We start from the raw sequence: 23,215 nt of genomic DNA, 5'->3' as shown, positions 1-23,215 counted from the left end.
AAATTATTTATGTGTACAACATATTTACAGGAGTAAAGTTCATGCTGGATTGGGCATTATATGTCTATTTACATGAGCATTTGTATTTTCACTAAACCTACCAGATTGAAAAGTGAGATCTGCAAGATGTTAATTAGGCCTCACTTTTATAGGGCTCTGAATTCTGGGCACTGAGGAAGAGACCGGAGCAGATCTTGAATGCAATGGAAATGAAAATGTAAAGATGGATACTTGGAGTTCCGTGGATGGACCATGTTTTGAACGAATGAAGTAGAGGAAATGTGAAGTTGGTACCAGTTACAGAAAAGCTGAGGGAATCGAGGCATAGATGGTTTGGCCATGTGAAAAGAAAATCGGAAGATTATATAGGAAACAGGGGGTTAAACTTAAAAGTGGAGGGAAAGAGAAGCATTGGCAGACCCTGAACTAGAGGGGTGGATGTCATACTAAAGGATATGATTAGCTGCACAGTTTCCAAGGAATGGCATTCAAGACAGAGTGGAATGGATAAGAAGGATGTGAGAACCACCCCCATATAGATGGGAGTAAGGCTAGAAGAAGATTTGAGTTAAGTAAGTGCAACAGAAGGTTCAGACACTAAATTCCAAGAGTTCAATATAGAGTGCAAGAGTGCAAAAGACTATATTGCAGATATGATAAGATTCTGTAACATCCTGAACAAACATTATTGAATCAAGTTTCATATTCTTGGACTTTATTTTATTAAAAATGCAACTGTTTATGTACTTCTGTAGGATTGCATGGTGCTTCTTTAGGAAGAAGTCATGAATAATGCAATTGCTGGGAGATATTGGGGACTTCAAATGACTTTTTGGGATAATATGTGTGAAGTGGATTTTCAAGAAAATTGTTTGGGGGTGAAGATTATGCAAATGACCCACCTAAAATGCATTATTTTGAAGCTACACTTTGAGCAGATACCCATTGTCTGTTTGATTACCTAGTCAAGGTCTCTCTAAAGAGCCAAACTGGAGAAATTAATGACTGACAGAGCAGGAGATGTTCTTGGTCTGAGCTGAGATAAGATTAACTTGAAGCCACAGGAAAACCCCTGGGTAGGTGTTAAAGGACAGCTCCTGCCAGAGCCCTGCATACATATTTAAGCTAGATCTCCTGCCATGTATATCAGCATAGCTCCATTGGAGCCAATGGGTGCGATGCCGAGCTGTGGCTAGATTCATAAAGGGACTTTGACTTGAACATGAGAGATTGAGAGAGAACCGCGTCAACATATTCCATATCCCAGTCATTAGGTCACACATATTGGAGGGGGCAAATCACCATTTAAATCTCTTCTTTTCATCAGGCCCTTGAACCAACAGTCTCCTCCATATTACGTGAGTAACAGAACCACTGAGATAAAACTAAGGAGGGGCTTCTTCCTCCTAATTTCTTCTCAGTATTCTCTGTACCACCATACCCGGGCTTATTGCAAAATACACCTTAGTTGGGGTTAGACGATTCCCAGATGGAAATCTCAAGCAGAAAAAATGTTACCCTCCAAGGGATTAAGGCAATGCACACCTTGAAAGGTTGGGGTGGTTAGGGCACACTCATGTCCTCAGCATCTCCCATTGGATTATTTAGCACATGACCTATCTCTCCCCTTCCATTGAGGAGGCAGCCGGGATTCCAAACTCTGGCTTTGTGAATCTCTGTGATTTTCTAAGCACTTCACAGTTAAGCACTGCAATGCTCAGCATCACAACTCCTATGTCCCTTTGTGAACCTACCCCTTGGTGTAAATTGACTTGGTGCCGTCAAGTCAATGTACGTGTATGGATTTACATCAAATGGGGCTCTGACTATAGTGTTCGAATTCTAAAGTGATTTTGTTTTCCTCAAATTTCACTCACCGTTGAGTTGGAAAGCCCTGTGTATCGCTGAGTGTCCACTGACATCATAAACACAGTGGGAAGTGGTGCTGCTAGTCTGTACCCAAGTGAAATTCACCTTTAAATGCAGAACCCCAGCTGGTGAAATGCAGCGTAGCTCCACTGAAATAAACAGGGCTACTCCGATACCTGCCAGCTGAGGATCTTGTCTCAATGAAAAAAGATATGACTTTGAATTCAACCGTTGCCAATGTTTGACTTCTAGAGATATGGTCTGGGGTAAATGAAGAGTCAGCCAATAGGCTGAGCTATTCAAAAGTATCTAGGGGAGTCAGGTGCTCAACTCCTATTCAATGGGAAAAACTTAGACTTTCTGGCTGACCTTGGGCATGAGGCTGGGACTGTGGCGAGCAAGACATGGAAGCCTGATCTCTTCCTTCCCTGTCCAGTGTGTTCAGCCAAAATTCCATGCATGTGCCCTCTTCCATCACTCTTCCCAGCCCATCCTAGTACTGATGTCATCCACTCTCTGTCCCATTTAAGAAAGACACCAACCTCTGCTCCCATTTTCACAGGGAAAATTTCTTCTTTCAGATTCTTCACACAAAATAAATAGATCTAGTTGAACAATGGGACTATTTTCATGAAGAAAACAAAACAAAACATGTCTGTCCTCCTTATCCAAACACAAAACTTTTACAACCCACTTACTAAATAAATTAAAAAGTATCTCTATTTAGCTACTCTAGTCTTCATTTTTTCAGGGTGTCCTGCTTACTAAGCATCACTCTGTAGTACTGTCAATTCTTCATGGCAGTAAATGATGGGTACTTTTAAGTTTGTTAGTTCTGGTCAACATTTTTACCATGATTGTTTTTCCAATTTCAAAGTGTGGTTTCATCATGTTAGAATGTTTTTTGCTGGAAAATCTGAATTTTGAAGTAAAACATTTGATTTTTGCATTGGGAAAATCTAAACAAAAATTGCATTTTAATATGACCTCTCAAAATGAAATGATAGATTTTCTTTCAAAATGTAAAGCTGAAATAAAAAAAAGAGTTGACATTTCTATTTAAAATGACAAAATTACTCATCTCAGTGTCATTTTATATCAAAATATTTATTGAGAATGAAATTGACACTTCAAAAGGATGGTTAGTTTCAATCAAAAAGGACAAAATCAAATGTTTAGATATTTCTGCATTAAAATATTAATACAGAACCAAGCATGACAAGGCATTAATCTCACCTAATTGTAATATAAAATAAATAATAATAAAAGAAGAAGAAGTGGTAGTTCCAGGTTCTTTGTTATATTTAAGCCCTTTAGGTCATGGACTTTCTCTAATTATATCTTAAGCAGAAAGACTAGTAGTTGGTTGGTGTTTAACAGATTCTTGATAGTAATAATCTTCTGTAATTTGAGGAAAATAAATGGGCAGATGTATTGCAGAGGTTAATATATTAATGCACATAAAGTATTTTGAGATCTCTGGGACAAAGATGCTACTGAAGAACACTGCTCTCTTCTTGTAATGCCATTGTCTGTGTCACAGAGCCATAAAAATAGACATGCTCAGACAGACATGCCATCGAAATCCACTATCCCATTTCTGACAGTGACCAGGAACAGATGTTCAGAGGAAGATTCAAGAACCTCAGAAGAGACATGGTATTTAATATCCCTTCCAGTAATGTTATCATAATTAATCATAAAACAACTCTGGATATTTTTATTACCCAATCTCTTTTTGAATTTTGCTACATTTAAGGTCTCAGTGTATCCTTGTGGAAAGGAGTTCCACAGTCAAATCATGTGTCTTTTTGTACCATCTGCACATGCATGGAAAACCATCCCAACACTGCTGCACCAAATCACCCCCATCGTCTTATGCAGTTCTATAGAAAGAAAGAAAGAAAGAAAGAAAGAAAGGATGACCTGACTGAATGGGCTTTTTCCATTCAGCTATTCTGGTTTTTGTGCATATCTTATTCTCTATAGACATGGTACTGCATGCACTTGAGTGTTTAGACTAAATGGACAGATCCCCATAGCCTTTCTGCATGTAGATATCCAGCTGAGGACAGCAGGACTCTCACTTTTAGATCACCTGCAGAATTGAGCCCAAACAACATTGTGTATGACCCCAATCCTGCAGACAGATTCACAATGATGGTAGGGGTCCATACTCATACTTAATTTTAATTACTCAATTGTTCTATCTGTTCACTGGAGTAAGCCTTTTGCAAGAATGGGCACTATGTGAATATTGATATGAACATCTGAGGTTTCACTAGGCCTATCAAAGTGAAAAGTGAGATCTACAAGTAGGTAATTAGACCTGCACTTTGGTAGGGCTCTGAATGCTAGGTACTGAGCAAGAGACAGGAGCAGATCTTGAATACAGTGGAAACAAAACCATTAAGATGGGTGTTTGGAGTTACAAGGATTGACCATGTTCGGAATGAACAAAGTAGGGGGAGTGTGAAGGTGGTACCAGTTATAGAAAAGCTGAGGGAGTCCAGGCTTAGAGGGTTTGGCTATGTGAAAAGGAGATCGGATAACAGGGTGTTCCATTTAGAAGGGGAGAGTAAGAGAAGGTAGGAAGACCCAGAACTAGATGGATGGATGTCATAGTAAAGGATTTGATTAGCTGCAGAGTTTCCGAGGAATAGCTGTCAAGACGGACTGGAATGGATTACAAAGACATGAAGAGTCAATCCCATATAGATGGGAGTAAGGCTAGAAGAAGGATTGCGTCCGGTAAGTGCAGTAAAAGGTTGAGACACTATATTTCAAGATTGTCACCGTGACAGATATGAAAGTGTCCTGTAACATCCTGCACAAACCCTAATGAATTTCCTTAAACCTTATTGAATTAAGGTAAATATCTCTGGAGTTTGCTGTATTAAAAATGCAAAGCATTATGGAGCTTTTTTAGGAGGAAATTTTGATTAGTGCAAACTCTGGGAGACATTAGGAACTTCAAAGGACATTTGGGGACAAGACATGTGAAGCGGATTTTCAAGGAAATTCTTGGGGGTGGGGAAGGGAATGCGACTGACTCCTCTGGAATCTCTCATTTTGAACCTGCACTTAGAGCAGAGACCTATTGTCTGGCTGATTATATTTTCAAGGTCTCTTCAAAGAGCCAAAGTGGATAAATGAGTCGCTCACAGAGTCAGGAGTGTTCTTGTTTTGAGCTGAGTATGTGATGAAGTTGAAACAACAGGAAAACTCCTGGGTGGGGATTGAAGGAGAGCTTCTGCCAGAGCCCAGGCGGCAGTTGGGGTGATGACTGGTAAGCTTATTAGCATATGTGTAGCATATTTTTATATGTTTTCTCTGTAGTGCTTTTACCTTATGAATAAAACATGCAGGTTTACCTCCCACTTCATGTCCACAAGATGTGGAGTATCTGTTTCATAGAGGATGTCCTACCCATTGCACAGTGAGCTGAAGAAAAATTCAGTGTATTTCAAAAGCTTGTCTCTTGCACCAACAGAAGTGGCCCAATAAAAGATATTAGCTCACCTATCTTGTTACTCAGATAGATAGATGCTGATGGAAGGATAAATGACACACAGAGGAACAAAGAGAAATAATGCTGATAGTGTACTGTGACATAACATATTATACAATCCAAAATGCTGTATAGCAATCACATGAGGAAATGTTCAGAAATGCACGGGGCAGTTTCTGATCTCTTCAAAATGGCATAGACACATGTTGCTGGATTTCATTAGTCCACCAAATATTAGGGGTGAATGTTGGCCTTGAGTTATTTGTGAACTCATCCTGATTTCTCTGAATGCTTTGACAAATAATTGGGATGGGCAACTTCTTTTGCCCAGGGGTTGCTCATGACCTGCTGATGCTGCATGTAAATAGCAACCACATTGAATGGGTGAATAGGTTTTTCTATCTGGGTACTTGTTTGACGGCACGAGTTTCTATATCTGAAGAAGTCACACATCTGATGGGTCTTGTGTCAATGACATTTCAGCACCTTCAAAACCCTCTGTTTTGGAGGCAGAATGTCTATGTGACAACTAAGAGACAAGTATTCAATATGCTAGTGATGACAACTCTGTTATACAGAGCAGAAACATATTAATTAAAAACAGCTGAGGAGAGGAAATTAAACAGTTTTCAGTGTCAAAAGTTATGACATATCCTTGACATCCATTGATTTGATTTTGTCACAAACAGGGAGATACTTAAATGATCCCAGCAAGTTGCAGTCTTGCATTAATTGAGAAGAAGATGACTGCAATGGTGGGGGTATGCACAATGTTCAGGAGACCATATGCTTTTACAGAAGGTTTATAGAGCTGAAGTAGAAGGAAGTAGAGTGCCAGTGCAACCATGAATGAGATTGAAAGATGCAATTTTGTGGTATGTAAGAAACCTAAATCATCCCATCCTGACTCTAGTGAAAGGAAGACTTGGAATGGATCATTCAAGATGGAAACCCACTCTATGTGCCACCATGACTGCATTAGAGCCATGTGTTTCTGCTGACTTTACAAAGCAAACTACCTTCAGAGACACTGAGAAAGCCCTGCCCCAAAATACCTTCTAGACCAAGATGTTAGTACTGTGGAGAGTTGTTAAGGCTGCTCAGTGCTGCTGTTCTTGGAGCTCCGGCATCAGCTGCACGAGCAGGGAATGCAGCTTACTGATTCAGCAGACCTCCATGTTATTCCTAAAGAAAGACCACAGGCTCCCTTTGCTGGCTAAGGCACTCGGCCAGGTTTATTGTCAGCAAAGCACGGTACTAGTGCCCTGTCTAATGGGTCACAGGGACACTAACACATGTATTTCTGTGTATTTTTATTCGACATTGGTGAGGCCTCATCTGGAATACTGTGTCCAGTTTTGGGCCCCACACTACAAGAAGGATGTGGAAAAATTGGAAAGAGTCCAGCGGAGGGCAACAAAAATGATTAGGGGTCTGGAGCACATGACTTATGAGGAGAGGCTGAGAGAACTGGGATTGTTTAGTCTCCAGAAGAGAAGAATGAGGGGGGATTTGATAGCAGCCTTCAACTACCTGAAGGGGGGTTCCAAAGAGGATGGAGCTCGGCTGTTCTCAGTGGTGGCAGATGACAGAACAAGGAGCAATGGTCTCAAGTTGCAGTGGGGGAGGTCCAGGTTGGATATCAGGAAAACCTATTTCACTAGGAGGGTGGTGAAACACTGGAATGCATTACCTAGGGAGGTGGAGGAGTCTCCTTCCTTGGAGGTTTTTAAGGCCTGGCTTGACAAAGCCCTGGCTGGGATGATTTAGCTGGGAATTGGTTCTGCTTTGAGCAGGGGGTTGGACTAGATGACCTCTTGAGGTCCCTTCCAACTCTGATATTCTATGATTCTATGACAAGATGGGACATCAGGGTCCTGTCCCCTTGACCGATACAAAGATGCCCCTCTTTGGACTTCTCCTTTTATACACTGATACAAAAAAGTTACATATTACACTCCAGATGCTGTTAGTTACCACCCTTATCCTCATACCTGCTAGTTAGAACAAAACATCCTCACCCATTATCCTGTGATCCCAATCTTATCTTATGAGGGGTCAGTGCGCTCTTATACCATCTCTTAAGAATGTATTTACATAGCTACTTGAGAGATCTGTGTGTGTTTGTACTGTGCTCTCTGGTGAGCAATATGCTTACCTGGTGCATGGTTATTCTGTCAAAGACAGGCCTACTCTTGTTCCCAGCCTTTGTTTAATACAGTTACTTATGCTTAGGTTTCCAGCAAGGCCTATGGCACAGAGATTAAAGCACTTTCCTGATAGATAAGAGACCTAACTTCAAATCTGTGCTCTACATCAGACCGAGAAGGAATTTCATGAGGATCTCCCATGACCCCCGTGAGTTCCCTCACCTCTAGGTTAAAGGTATTAGGGAGGCACTAAGGTGCCCTGTGCTGCTTTGTGACTTTAATTGTTTTTGTTTGTTTGTCTCTTTTGCCCTGGATGAAACAATTTGGCTTTGTTTTTAAATTCACAAATAGCATTGGGTCAACCAAACTGCATTTTTCAGTGAATAAACTACTTGTCTGAAAAAATTTACCACCTGTATTCAGAAAAGCTCCTCCTTTGTCTCATCTCCTTTTCTTTCCTGCCATCTTATACAATCTATTTGCTCCTTTCTCATCCCTTAACCTGTGTATCCAGCCACTGGTGATTTTTAAAGGATGGCTGGTCATTCCCCATTCTTTCTCCTCTGCTGCACTTGTGGTAATTATACATTAAGACTAGGACCTTCAAAGGTGTCTAGGGAGAGGAAATGTGCTGCTGTTTGTGCATCTAACTCCTTCAGCTGCTTTGAGAAACTCAGCTTAAATACATGCTTTTTTAATTGACTGTCACTGAGATTGGGTACCTAAATCACTTGGATGGATATTATGACCCAAGACTCAATTATCTCATTCTTAGGTACCGTACACCATTTTTTAAGGGCTGACCCAGCACAATGTAACTAGGAGCTTGTTACAGAGAGTGAACTTCAGGGATTTTCCCAGGGGAACAAGACAGAATTTAAACAACTCTCAAGAATCAGCACGTAGTCTTGGAGTCAGCTAAGGAAAATCTCTTTGCTTCACTCCCACTGATAACCCTACACAGCTTGAGGGGTTTCACTGCTCTCGGTAAAGAATATTGGATCTCCTTGGAAGCTGTATTCCAGAGACAGACAGACAGACTTGATAGACAAATCTATAAGGAGGTTGATAGACTAAGAAAAGAGAAAATCACCATATTTATGATCTGGGCTTAAAAGGCAGGTGAGTTGATTCATATTTTTATTCCTTTTTATTTTTTGTATCCTTTTCATTTCAAAGGACTGGATTCTGCCCCTCTTATCTAGGGGTAGGTCTCTGCAGAGTCCCATTGACTTCTACCTGGCTGCAGCAGTCTGCTCACACAGACTCAGTTACAGCACAGGGGCCATGGCCGGCGAAAGTGATTTACTTGAATCACCCAGCTCTCTCTTTTTCTCTCTTTCTTAAGGCAGCACTGAGATAGCTGAGATCAGCTGGTGCAGTAGTTTGTATTCTGTGTGCGCAGGGGCGGTCAGGGGAAGGGCGTTCTCTGGAAAATGCCCTTGAAATTGAATTTCCCTGTGCACAGAATCTGCCTGTTTTGACATTCAGGTTCTAGTACAGGAGTAAGCAACCTATGGAAAGCATGCCGAAGGCAGGACGCAAGCTGATTTTCAGTGACACTCACACTGCCCGGGTCCTGGCCACCGGTCCGGGGGGCTCTGCATGTTAATTTAATTTTAAATGAAGCTTCTTAAACATTTTAAAAACCTTATTTACTTTACATACAACAATAGTTTAGTTATATGTTATAGACTTATAGAAAGAGACCTTCTAAAAACATTAAAATGTATTACTGGCACGCAAAACCTTAAATTAGAGTGAGTAAATGAAGACTTGGCACACCACTTCTGAAAGGTTGCTGACCCCTGTTCTAGTACAAGGTCCATCTCTTTCCTTAGGTATTTGACTCATAAACTGATAATGGAGGAAAGGTTCAGTTTCTCTCTAGGGGTGTATGGGGACAAACATAATTTTCATATTGGACAGAACATTGATTTCATTCCCTTTTCCATTAATAACTTATGTCATTCACTTCCAGAAGGGCAGGAAAATTTCTCTACTGTATGTACAGCCTGATATTCAGACGTGCAGACAACAGAGTCAAAAATCCCGCTGAGTCGGAGTTTAAGTGACTTAGGAGGAAAAGTCCCATTAATTTTCTATCAGGCCCCTCTTTTCAAAATTATGTCACTGTGTCGAGATAATGTTTTCGGTCACATTCATTTCTTCTTGATAGTGTTGCATGACCTTCTCATAAACTAGAGAAATACCACCTAGATGGAGCTACTATAAGGTGGGTTCATAGCTGGTTGTAAAACAGTTCGCAGAGAGTAGTTATCAGTGGTTCACAGTCATGCTGGAAGGGCATAACGAGTGGGGTCCTGAAGGGATCAGTTCTTGCTCCGGTTCTGTTCAATATCTTCATCAATGATTTAGATAATGCATAGAGAGTACACTTACAACATTTGCGGACGATACCAAGCTGGGAGGGGTTGCTAGTGCATTGGAGGATAGGATTATAATTCAAAATGATCTGGACAAACTGGAGAAACGGTCTGAAGTAAATAGGGTGAAATTCTATAAGGACAAAGGCAAAGTACTCCACTTAGGAATGAACAGTCAGTTGCACACATACAAATGGGAAATGACTGCCTAGGAAGGAGAAGTGCGGAAAGAGATCATTGGAGATTTTTAAGAGCAGGTTGGACAAACACCTGCAAGGGATGGTCTAGATAATACTTAGTCCTGCCATGAGTGCAGGGGACTGAACTAGATGACCTCTTGCGGTCCCTTCCAGTTCTATGATTCTATTATTCTTATTCTTCTTGAAAAATCCTAATGATTTAATAGGTAATAATTCAATTATATGCTACAGATATGAAATAGTGTTTTCAACAAAATAGTCTAGAACAACTGACAGACTGTAATGGAGAAGAAAGTTATTTTTATAGATTTGGCCAGATGTTCAGCTATTGTAAATTGGCCATAGGTTCATTGCAGCCAATCTGCCCGATCCCAGGCTGGTGTAGCACAGCTGTAGCTCTATTGAAGTCGTAAGGCCAGATTGCAGAGAGAGAGAGAGAGAGAGAATAAATTCCTCTATAGCCTGGTTTCTTGAACACTCACCACAGATGCAGAAGACCAAGTATCCAGTAACCCTGTGCTGCCTCTTTTATGATTTATCCACAGAGGAACAGCTTCAAGAGGAGAGACTGAGGTAGCCCCACATCAGACTATCCCTTAGTCAGAGCTGAGCAGGGTATTTGTGAATACCAGTAAGACGTGATTCTTGAATTTAGGCGTCTAAAGTGGCAGTTAGGTGCCCAAGTCCTTTTGTGTATGCAGCTTATTTTGCCTATTTAAAACACACAAATACCATCTCGCATCTCTCTTTCTCTCGCTCTCTAAATTTAGTCTACTTAAAACACACATTTTGCAGAACAGAATAGCACTCTCTTTACATTTATCCTCTGGAACAGATGATCTCCACATACTATTTCAATTTATTTTCACAATAAGTGTTAATTTCATTTTTTTCTGGTCTTCCAGGTCACAGATTTCCTGAATAAATGCAAATGAAAAATCAAACCATGGTGACCGAATTTATCCTCCTGGGACTTTCCAGTGACCCACAGATGCAGATTTTCCTCTTCCTGGTGTTTTTAGTTATTTACCTAATCACTCTGGGTGGTAACATAGTGATCATGGTGGTGATAAGAGCTGATTCTCACCTTCACATCCCTATGTACTTCTTCCTCTTCCACTTATCCTTTGTTGATATCTGCTATTCCTCGGTCACGGTGCCTAACACACTGAGGAACTTCCTAGCAGAGCGCAAAACTATTTCTGTCAATGGCTGCATTACCCAGATATTCTTCTTTTTCCTCTTAGCTGTTACTGAAGCTTTCATTCTCTCAGCGATGGCTTATGACCGCTACGCTGCCATCTGTGACCCATTGCGTTACATGGAGAGAATGAGCAAAGGGATCTGTGTTCAGCTGGTGAGCGGTGCATGGGCAATAAGTTTCTCGCATGCCCTGCTTAACACTGTTTTTACCGTCAAGTTGCATTTCTGTGGGCCCAATCAAATCAGCCATTTCAGTTGTGAGCTCCCTCCTCTATTACAACTGTCCTGCACTGAGACACTCACCAATCAAGTCGTGCTTCTTACTTCTGCTGTCATACTTGGATCAATCTCCTTTCTCTTCTCCCTGATCTCCTACATTCTCATCATCTCCACCATCCTGAAGATACGCTCTGCGGAGGGCAGGCGTAAAGCCTTCTCCACCTGCAGCTCCCACCTTATTGTAGTTATTTTGTTTTACCTGACAGCTTTTTTCCAGTACACAAAACCCAACTCAGTCTCTTCTGTGGTTCTCGATGAAATGTTCTCCATCCAGTACAGCATCTTGACCCCTATGTTAAACCCCATCATATACAGCCTGAAAAACAAGGAGGTGAAAACAGCTATAGGGAAAATGTTGGGGAAATTCAAATTTCTCAGGTAGTGTCGATCTTATTTAAAAAAAAACACAAAGCACATAGAACTGTTTATAACTTGTGTTTGGGAGATTCTCTGCTCAGGTTTCTGACACTTTGATTTAGACCAGCTGAGGTTTTGGCCAATGTGCCTCCAGTCAACTCAGCAGGCCACATCCTCTTTGGGTAGAAGAGACACTGGAGCAAAGGGGACAGGATCTTGGGTCTCCATCTAGGGTGAGTGCTAGAAGCACCAGGATCTAGAGCCATTCATGCTCTCTCTCTCTTTCTCTCTCTTTGGGACAATATCTCTTTCAATCTGACCCACTGACTTCAATGGAGCTATGGCTAATTTATACCACTTGAGGATCTGGCCAGTTCTATGAAAAAGAACACCTTTGTCTATTGCATTCTGTAGCTCTGCTAGAGTATTTTGTTGAAAACCCTATTTAATATCTGTGGTATCTTATAGGATTCATCCCTATTAATGCCTCTGTCTCCAATAATAATAATAATTAATAATGAGTGTGATCCCCAGCTGGGTCAAGATGCACAAAGGAATTAAGGCTCTATTAGGAGAGATTGAGAGAGACACATATCAGGTATCCCATATCATAGTGGGTAGGGCACCCACGTGGGTGGAAGCAGATCCCTTTTTAAAAGCTTTCTCCTTATCAGGCACTTGAAGAGGTTCTGCTACGTCACTATCTGCTAGAATAAAAAATGAGGGCTTTCTTCCACCTAATTCCTTCTTCTCTCCTCTCTCTCACCATGTTTTTTTGCCACTTTAGGTGGGGTTAGAAGCTTCCCAGCTGAGAATCCCAAGGGGAAGGACGTGCCTTCTCCCAGAGGAGATAGGGACTGAACTATTGTGATACCTGTGGGGTTTAGAACACAACCCTCTGCTTGGCCTTTCCCATTGGCTAAGGAACCATCTGTCATGTTGGCTTTTTTTTAATCCCATTCCTAGTTGCCTATGTCTTCCCTTTCTCTGTGTAGGGAGCCAACTCAGGCTCTGGAAACTGAGTGATTAAAAAAATCACCTAAAAGTTATCCACTACAATGCTCAGCATTAGAACAGCTATGTCCCTTTGTGAATCTAGCTCTGGATGTAAATCCACCCAGTTCCATTGAGATAATGGTGCTTTGTGGATTTACATGAACTAAGAATCTGGCCCATAGTGTCCATATTCTAAAGTGATTTTACATTCCTCACATTTCACTCACCATTGAGTTGGAAAGACCCGCGTATCATCGAGTTTCCACTTAAATCCTAAACATAATAGGAAGTGGTGCTGGGACTATGCATCCCAGTGATATTCACCCTTAGATGCCGCACCGCAGCTGGTGGAAAGCAACATGACTCCACTGAAAGAAACAGGGCTACACTGAGATATGTCAGCTGAGGACCTTGCCTCAGCAAATAAAGTTATGATTCAGAATCCACCTTTTGTCAAAATTGGACTTACAGAGATGTTGTCTCGGGTAAATGAAGAGTCAACAAGCAGGCTGGGATTTTCAAAAGAGTTTAGGTAAATTAGGTGCCCTACTTCTATTGGATGGGGAAAATGTAGTCCCAGTGACATGCCCAAGGTCAGTCAGAAAGTCCATGGAAAGGAAAATATTGAAGCCTGTCTCTGCCTTGAATCACACAATCATCATGTGCCCATTGGTAGTCCCATATCTCTTCCCATCTCAGCCTAGAACTAACAGAATGCACTCCCTGTCCCCATTAGGAAAGACACCACCCGCTCCTCGTGGTTTGAAAGGGAGAATTTCTTCTTTCACATTCTTCAAAAAAGATGAATAGAGCTGGTTGAAAATGGGAATATTTTCATGAAAAAAATCATGTCTCTCTTTCTCATCAAAATTCACAACTTTTGCAACCAGCTCAGTGAATAGAAAATAGCATGATTTAGCTACTCTCACCTCCTGCTTTTGCAGGGTGTCCTTCCTACTAAGCGTCACTCTGTTGGGCTGTAATTTCTTTAGAACAGGAATGATGACCACTTCTATGTTTGTTAGTTCTGGTCAAAAGTTTTTCCTATGTTTGGATAACAAAATCTAAAAGTGTTCTTACATCAAGTTAGAAATTTTCTGTGTGAAAATCTGAATTTTGAAGAAAAATATTTCATTTTTTTTGTTTGGGGCGGGGGGAAGATTCCATTTCAATTTGACATCGTTTGTTTCAAAATGTCCAATTTGAAATGAAAACTTGCATTTTCAATTGATATTTTCACTTAAATTGACAATAAAATGACTCGTCTCAAGCTCATTGTACACAAAAATATTCATTCAGTATGTAAGTTTTCATTTTAAATGGACACTTCAAGAGGAAATGTTTTGTTACAATCAAATTTAAAAATGAAATGTTTAGGTATTTCTGCATCTGTTTAGACATTCTGCATGAGATTTCATCTTTTTGGCCCCTGTTGTCAAAATATGGAGCTTACTGTGTGATGGAAATTTCTGTATCATCTCTAATATTTGTACACTGCCAAGTATAAAAAGGAACTGATTTCATAGCTTCAAAGGCCAGAAGGGACCACTGTGATCCCTAGTATGTCCTCCTGTATCACACAGGCCAGATTATATATATCTCTGGGTCATATACTCTCTTTAATTTCATTTTAAAGCACAGAGACTAGTATTTTGTTGGTGCTTAACAGATGATTTATGGTAATAAAGTTCTGTAATTTGGGGGAAATACCCTCACAGATGGACTGCAGAATGTTGTAATTAATTATTTGGCCTACAAATTTAGCCTCATTGTGAGCTCAACTGTAAAAAGTATGTGACAGTTCATCAGATGTCACAGTAGCCTCTAATATCAAATGGTGATGGAAAAAGACACTCAAGGGAGGGAGAAAGAGAGACTGAATTAGTCCAAAGGAAAAGGTCTCCTGATAGAACTCACAAACTGTGCTAAAGTCATGCCTCATAAATAAGACAGTGTGAGCTCAAAAAATCAGTGTATCTAGGCCTAATTGGTGAGCAAAGTGATGAAGGGATGGGCTATTGCACCCAGCAGTCCCTTTTGGAGTTCTTAAAGAAAGAGACTTTGGGTAGATAAGTTGGCTACTGGAGTGAGTGTCACCATATGGCTGACACGCCCACCATTTCCTGGGACCCCAGAACTTCTTCATCCTAATCCTGAGAGACATCCTGAACAGATTGGTCCAGAGAGAGGGAGGAAGATGACTCCACCATTGCCCCCTGCTCAATCCCAAATACCGCCTGAGTTGTGAGACTTTCTCTCGCTCTGTCTTCCTCCCCTTCGCCCCATCTCCTTTTCCTTCACCACTTTATTTCTTCTCTTTCCTATCCCTCCCCTTTTTCCTTCTGTCCAAAGAGAGGCTGGCTTAGCAGGACTGTATACTTAGGAGCACTGCTGTGAGCCGGTGACCAGAACGAGGCCACTGAAAGTAATGCCCTAAACTGCTGGATGCTGGTACAAGCTTGGCAGGTCTCTAAGTGGCTAATAAGATTGTGGGCCGTGTCTATGTTTCTCCAGCTGTGTTGTTAGTGACAAAATACAGATTTACAAATCCTAGTGTGCAAATTTATCTTCTTATATGACAGGGATAAATCATGCATGCAAATCATGCACCAAAGTCATGAAATGTGCTACAAATGCAATAAAAAATAAGGTATTCAAAAGTTTAACAAATGGTGAGGAGGCACCGAAGACGCTTCTCACCTGGGGTGCCATTTGGTCTAGGGCCGACCCTATGCAAATGACTCACCTGGAAACCCTTCTTTTGAAGCAGCATTTTGGGAAGAGATTGTCTGTCTGATTATATATGCAAAGTCTCTTCAAAGAGACAAATTCGATAAAGGAATCACTAACAGAGTCAGACATTGTTTTTGTTCTGAAGTGAGGGTGGGAAGTACATGAATCCACAGGGAAATCCCTGTGTAATCTCTCTGAGAAGAGAAGTGAAGCTGGTCTGTTAGGCAGACTATCTTTTGCTTGGAATAACACAGTGAAGGCAGGTAACTGGTCAGCATGGGAATACCCCTGTCAGAAGGAAGAGCGATGCAGATCTCCACCCAAGAGAGGTAATGACTGGGGAGCACAAAGCCTGTGACTGGGTGGCCTCACTGGACCATAGAGGGGGAACACAGATGAAGTTGTCCTGATCTTTACCAATCATTGCACAGTCAGCCCGATGTAAGGAGCAAACCCCATTCAGCAGACCCTGAAAATCTCCATCTGGTTCATGGCTCCAAGCCCCATGCTCCCTTTCCTAGGGAAAACAATGTCCTTCTGTTGCAGGTTTATTTTCCATATCATGCTGGCTCACGTCATGTCCACAAGATATGGAGTCTATGTACCTACCACAGAGAATGTTCTACCCATTGAACAGTGACCTCAAAAAGAACTCCGCGTTGCTTGAAAGCTTTTCTTTTTTCAGTAATAAAAATGGTCCAACTTGTCAGAGAGAGAGAGAGAGAGAGATATGCTGATGGAACAATAAACAACACACAGAGAGGTATCAAGAGAAATAATGTTGATAGTCTATCATGATGCAACACATTAAACAATTAATAAAAATGTATACTATTTACATGAGGAAATGTTCTGAAATGTAGGGGGCAGTTTCTGATTTCTTGAAAATGGCATAGATCCATGTCAGTGGTTTTATTAGTCAGTCAAACGTTAGCTGTGAATGTTGGCCTTGTTTTGTGCCCTTGAATTATTTGTGAATTCATCCTGAGTTCATTGAACCCATTTACAAATAATTTGGAAGGGCAATTTCTTTTGCCCAGGGTTATTCATGATCTGCCGACAGAGCATGTAAATGGCGTCAACACTGAATGGGTGAAAAGCAACAGAGGGTCCTGTGGCACCTTTAAGACTAACAGAAGTATTGGGAGCATCACCAATAGAAAAGCATCTGAAGAAGTGAGGTTCTTGCCCACGAAAGCTTATGCTCCCAATATTTCTGTTAGTCTTAAAGGTGCCACAGTACCCTCTGTTACTTTTTACAGATTCAGACTAACACAGCTACCCCTCTGATACTTGACTGAATGGGTGAATCCTTTTATGTATCTGAGTAGTCAGATGATAGGAGGTTCTATATCTGAAGAAGTCACAGGTCTGATGGGTCTTTTGTCAGTGGCATTTCAGCATCATTCAAAGACCCCTGCTTGGGTAGCAGGATGTCTCTGTGACAACTAAGAAACAAGTGTTACATGCTGTTGTGATGACATCTCTCATATATGCAGAAGAAACATTTCCATTAAATACAGCTGAGGAGAGGAAACTAAACAGTTTTCAGTGTCAAAAGTTACAGCGTATTCTTCACTTCTATTTGTCTGATTTGTCACAAATGAGAAGATACCTAAGATGATCCCAGCAAGTTGCAGTCTGGCATCAGTTCAACTCACAGAAGAAGTTATGCTTTTACTGAAGCTTTTTATATCTGGGGTCAAAGAAAATAGAGCATGAGGCTGACTAAGAATAGGATTGGAAAATGCAATTTTGTGGGATTTAAGAAACCTTAATCCTCCCATACTTACACTTGTGGAAGGAAAAAGACTTGCAAGGAACTATTTAAGATGGAAACCAATTCTATATGCTGCCATGTCTGCATTATAGCCATGTGTATCTGCTGATGTGCTGTTGATTTATACAAAGCAAACAGATTCAAGAGGAGACACTGAGAAAGGCCTGCCTCAAACTAGCCTAGAGATTAAAGCACTTTCCCGAGAGATGGAAAACCAAACTTCAACTCTCTGCTTCACAACAGACAGAGGTGGGTCATGAATGAGTATCTCCCACGTGTCAGGTGATGAGCCCCTAACCAATGTGTTAAAAGTATTGCAAGTCAATGACGTTCCCTGTGCCTCTTTGTGAATTTAGTCTTTTCCCCCCCTTTGGCTCGGATGAAATTATTTGGTAAACTTGTTTCAAATTTACAAATGTATCAGGTCAATCAAAAGAGCATTTTTTGGTGAATCAGCTGTTTCTCTGAAAAAATTTGCCCAGCTCTATACAATATAGCTTTTCCTTTGTCTCATCTCCTATTCTTTCCTGCCATCTTACAGCCCATTTGCTCCTTTCTCATTCCTTAACCTGTGTATCCATCTATTGGTGATGTTTAAGGATGGCTGGCCTCTTCCCAGGCTTTCCCCTCCACTGCCCTCTTGTGGAATTATACATTATAGCTATCATCTTCAAAGGAGTCTAAGGAAATGAAATGATTTACTATTTGGATGTCTAATTCCTTAGCCTACTTTGGAGAGTCTGAGCCTAAATACATGCCTTTTTAATTCACTGTCCCTGAGATTGGAAACCTAAATCACTTAGGCTCTTTTCATAATCTAAGCCTGAGTACCCTAAACAACCATAGACCGTTGTTTAAGGGCTGGCCCCACCCCGCAGTGTTCTCGGCAGCTTGTCACAGAAAGTGAACTTCAGGGATCTTGTTCCAGGGGGAACAAGACAGCATTTAAACAGTTCTCAAGAAATCAGCTCTTAGTCTTGGAGTCTGCTAAGGAAAGGGTCTTTGTTCCACTCCCACTGATAATCTTACACACCTTGAAGGGTCTCACTGCTCCTCTTAAAAAAATATTTGACGTCCTAAATGCTGTTTTCCATAGGCAGAGAGAGAGAGATTAGACAGACAAATCAGTAAATTAGTAGATAGACGAAGAAAACAAAAAGAGAAAATCACAGGTCGGAATGATCTCACCATCTTTATGATCTACATTAAAAGGCAGGTGAGTTGATTCATGTTTTTATTCATTGTAATCTTTTTTTCCTTTTACTTTCAAAGGACCAAGTTCTGCCCCTACCCCTTATCTAAGGGTGGGTCTCTCTGCAGAGTCCCTTTCATTTCTGCCTGAAGGCAGCAGTCAGCTTACACAGAGTCAGTAGCAGCATAGGGGTCATGGCTGGCAATCCAGTCATCTCTCTCTCTGTGTATTTCTCGAGGCAACACTGATAAAACTGAGATCAGCTGGTGTAGGAAACGGTAGTTTCAATTTTTGGAGTCTGTGTGTTGGGGGGTGAGTAGATTGTGGGCAGGGCATTCTCTAGAGAAGACACTTAGCTTTTGGCTTCACTGTGCACAGTGACTTCATTACCATTCAGGCAAGGTCCATCTGTTTGCTCGGGCATTTGTCTGATGAGCTGATAGTTGGGAACAGATGTATTTTCTCTCCGGGATACATATGGGATAAACATAGATTTGACATTGGACAAAACATTGGCTTCCTTCCCATTTCCACTACAAATCAATGTCAATTCCATTAGGGCAGGAGAGATTCTCTTATGTAGGAACAGCCTGATATTCAGATGTGCAGGATCCTGAGGCAAAAGTTCCATTGGGTTGAGTGTAAGTTACTTAGGAACAAAACTCCCATTTACAATCAGATCCCTCCTTTTAAAATCATATCGTGCCTAGAGTGTGTTTGCTGGGCACATTCATTTATTATGATCATTATTACTGTCCCTCAGTATTGCATAGGTGGAATTTTTTAAACAAATAGCTTTCACAATATATAAGATCTTTAAGCATAAAGAGGGAAAATTTTCCATCTAAAATTTATCCCCAAAAGTCACCAGTAAATCCTTTGTGCACCGAGTCTGTAGGTTCGGGTAGTCAGGAGTTTTGTTAAATCCTCTGCACAATTCCTGCATTTTAGATGATCAAATGCTCTTATTTTCCTTTGACTTTCCGTAACATTCTCGCAGTGTCTGAGAGCTCTGTCTGCTTGAAGTCACTGACCATGATGTCTTGCACTCCTCACATGTTCTTCAGCTGCTCAGTCAGACGCTTAGGGATCACTAAGTATTCCAATAATCGCTGAGATCATCTGTGTTCTATTTTTCCATAATCAATTTACTGTGTGGAAGTGTTCTTCATACCTTGCTATCTTGTTGTTTTGTTTCTTTTTTATGACACTATCTGCTAGTATGGTGATATATTAATATTTGGCCTGTTTTTCTGCACTGCTCAGTCTGTGAAAATTGCCAGATCCCAGATTCAGTGGGTGTGAATCAGCCATAGCTCCATTGCTAGAGCACTTTTGGTTTGGTGGTTGTAAAAACACACAATGCATTTAAATATGTACTTCCACAGACTCCAGTGCAGGAACTTGGTGGCCTCATGTGTGTGTTCTCTCCTAGCCAGGCTCAGCAGGCGTTCCACAGTCTCTTCCTTTTCAGAACACATTGTGCAGTTCAGGGAGCAGTTTTTTTGCTTGATCTTACTTCTCTGTAAATAACCCTTAAGGACTCCTCTTGTGCACTCATATTGAGGCTCTCTGTCGCTTTTCCAATATCCTTCTAGAAGCCATGAGTTTATGCATCTTCTAACCCAAACAGGTTTGATCTCTCTCCACTCATTTCTGTGTAAAACTTTGGAGTTTTTCTGTGGGGATTTCATTTCTACTATCTTTCATGATTTCTTGGGCTGGAATGCATTCTCAGTCAATGCTTTTTATCACTACCAGTTGATCTTTTTCTCTGTCTCACTTTTAATATGTTTTGATGTTGTATTCTTGATTATCAACTTCTTCCTCCATGGATAGCAGACCTTTTCCTGTATCACACTGTCAGATGACCTGTCAGTGTCTTGATGGCTATTCAATACTCATTGCATCACTATCAGCTGTCTTGTTTGGATGTCAAATTTTTACTTATCCCCTTGATTCCACTTGATCTCCATGGCACTGTGCCATACTACTGTTTATCCTGTGTCATTGCTCTACCAAAATGTTTGCATGTGGGTCAACTTGACTAATCTCCCTTTTCAGGCTTTCAATCTCCATTTCCAAAAATAATTCCTCTTCACTATTAAGCTCTTAGTTGTCCAGTGAGTCTGTGCTCAGTCATTCCTTTCTCGGTGTTGTCGTTTCTCTTCTTCCAGTCTTGGCGCATTCATGTCCTCCAGCCTCTCTCTTCTGGTTTTGCCAAAATCCAACCTTAGTGCAAACCAAGAAGTAATCTAAGAGTCCTTTTCACTCTTTGGCTGAAAATTATCTCTTTTCTTGAATTATTTGGACAATTGCATTATATCACCCTGGGGTTACCCACTTCCACACACACACCTTGGCAGTGGAGGAGCCTGTCATAAAGCTAAGCCCTTCTGAGGCCCTCTTTATGGCATGTTTTATACTTATCAATTCACCTGTGTTCTCTGTATTAGGTTGCCAGGCTATGCCCAAACCACAACAGTGGTTTTGAACTTTTGGTCCACAGACCCGTGGTGGTTCGTAGACCATGTTTAAGATTTTCAAAGGGGTCTGCACCTACATTTTTAGGGGTCCGCAAATTAAAAAAGGCCAAAAACTGCTGCTCTACAAAAAGTACAAAATGTAGTAAACAGAGAGATACTTATAGAATTGGCCAGATCCCAGATTCAGTGGGTGTGAATCAGCCATAGCTCCATTGGAGTAAAGGGGCCAGATACCCAACTGGAGTAAAAACAGATGTATCTCTAATCTGTCCCTCTAACATCAGGAAAGAGTTATTAGGCCACAGAGAAACTGCAAGCAAGCGAATGACTGGTGGTTAGGATCCTCACCCTGGATGCAGGAGATACAGTATCCAGTCCTCTTTCTCCAATGCCTCTTTAATTATTTAAACACAGTGAAACAGATTCAAAAGGATAGCCTAAGGAAGGTACACATCAGACTGTCCCATAGTCCTAGCTGGGTGGGGATTTTGTGAATACCTGTGGGGCCCGATTCTGTGATTTAGGTGCTTGAAGTGGCTGCCAGGGATCTAAGTCCTGTTGTGTATCTGGTCCATTTTGTCATTGTAGAACACACAAATTCAAGCCAGATTATCGCTGTTGGTTTTCTAAATCTTGTCTATTTAAAAATATATATATATATATTTTACATGATAGAATAGGGCTCTCTTTATATTCAGACTACTGAAGAAATGACCTCTAGATGACAGTTCAATTCACTTTTATTTTCTGCGTTAATTTTATTTATTTATTTGTCTTATAGGTCCTAGTGTTGCTGAAAAAATATCAATGAAAAATCAAACCACAGTGACCGAATTTATTCTTCTGGGACTTTCCAGTGACCCACAGATGCAGATTTTCCTCTTCTCGGTGTTTTTAGTTATTTACCTAATCACTCTGGGTGGTAACATAGTGATCATGGTGGTCATAAGAGCTGATTCTCACCTTCACACCCCTCTGTACTTTTTCCTCTTCCATTTATCCTTTGTTGATATCTGCTATTCCTCGGTCACGGTGCCTAACACACTCAGGAACTTCCTGGCAGCACACAAAACTATTTCTGTCAATGGCTGCATTGCTCAGCTGTTCTTCATCCTCCTCTCAGCTGGGGCTGAAGTTCTCATTCTCTCAGCCATGGCTTATGATCGCTATTCTGCCATCTGTGACCCATTGCGTTACATGGAGAGAATGAGCAAAGAGATCTGCGTTCAGCTGGTGAGTGGGGCATGGACCATGGGCTTCTTTTATGCCCTTCTTAACACTGTTTTTACTCTGAAGTTACGTTTCTGTGGGTACAACCAAATCCATCATTTCAGCTGTGAACTCCCTCCTCTGTTACAACTGTCCTGCACTGAGACCCTCACCAATCAAGTGGTGCTTCTTACTTCGGCTGTGATATTTGGATCAAGCTCCTTCCTCCTCACTCTGATCTCATACATTCACATCATCTCCACCGTCCTGAGGATACGCTCTGCAGAGGGCAGGCGTAAAGCCTTCTCCACCTGCAGCTCCCACCTTATTGTGGTTGGCTTATTTTACCTGACAGGTTTTCTCCAGTACACAAAACCCAGCTCAGTCTCTTCTGTAGTGCTGGATGAAATATTCTCCATCCAGTACAGCATCTTGACCCCCATGTTAAACCCCATCATCTACAGCCTGAAAAACAAGGAGGTGAAAACAGCTCTAAGGAAAATGTTGGGGAAATTGAAGTTTCTCAAGTAATGTTGATGATCTTAAGTAAATTAAATTACATATTTTTACATCAGAGTGCATAGAACTGTGGATAACTTGTGTTTGGGAAGTTCTCAGCTCAGGTAACTGACGGACACAAATTGGGACAAAACCTCAGTTGGTCTAAATGAGTGTGGCTCCATTGAAGTCAGCAGGCCAGATTCCCAGTTGTAGAAGAGTCACTGGAGCACTGGATCTTGGGTCTCCTAAATCCAGAGTGAGTGCTCTGAGCACCGGGCTGTAGAGTCATTCACACATTTCTTCCTTTCCTCTATCTCCATATCTCTTTAGTCTGGCCCACTGACTTCAGGGGATCTATGGCC

The 23,215-nt window shown here is 41.2% G+C and overlaps 2 protein-coding genes across 2 annotated transcripts; both read left to right on the top strand.

Moving 5' to 3' along the window:
- The first annotated feature begins 11,042 nt into the window (after positions 1-11,042).
- On the top strand, positions 11,043-11,981 carry LOC117887428 (olfactory receptor 5V1-like). Its single transcript, XM_034790043.1, has one exon. The coding sequence runs from the start codon at positions 11,043-11,045 to the stop codon at positions 11,979-11,981; it is 939 nt and encodes a 312-aa protein (XP_034645934.1).
- A 9,969-nt stretch (positions 11,982-21,950) lies between these two features.
- Positions 21,951-22,883, top strand: LOC117887681 (olfactory receptor 5V1-like). Its single transcript, XM_034790363.1, has one exon. It carries the CDS (start codon positions 21,951-21,953, stop codon positions 22,881-22,883), a length of 933 nt encoding a protein of 310 aa, XP_034646254.1.
- The last annotated feature ends 332 nt before the right edge of the window (positions 22,884-23,215 follow it).

Source organism: Trachemys scripta, chromosome 14 (assembly GCF_013100865.1).
Source record: "Trachemys scripta elegans isolate TJP31775 chromosome 14, CAS_Tse_1.0, whole genome shotgun sequence".
NCBI classification, from domain to species: Eukaryota; Metazoa; Chordata; order Testudines; family Emydidae; genus Trachemys; species Trachemys scripta.
Note: the sequence above shows the minus strand (reverse complement) of the source record. Positions and strands in the feature narration are given on the sequence as shown.

Excerpts from the sequence above, each read along its gene's own strand:
- LOC117887428 (XM_034790043.1), top strand. The coding sequence starts at position 11,043 with ATGCAAATGAAAAATCAAACCATGGTGACCGAATTTATCCTCCTGGGA.
- LOC117887681 (XM_034790363.1), top strand. The coding sequence starts at position 21,951 with ATGAAAAATCAAACCACAGTGACCGAATTTATTCTTCTGGGACTTTCC.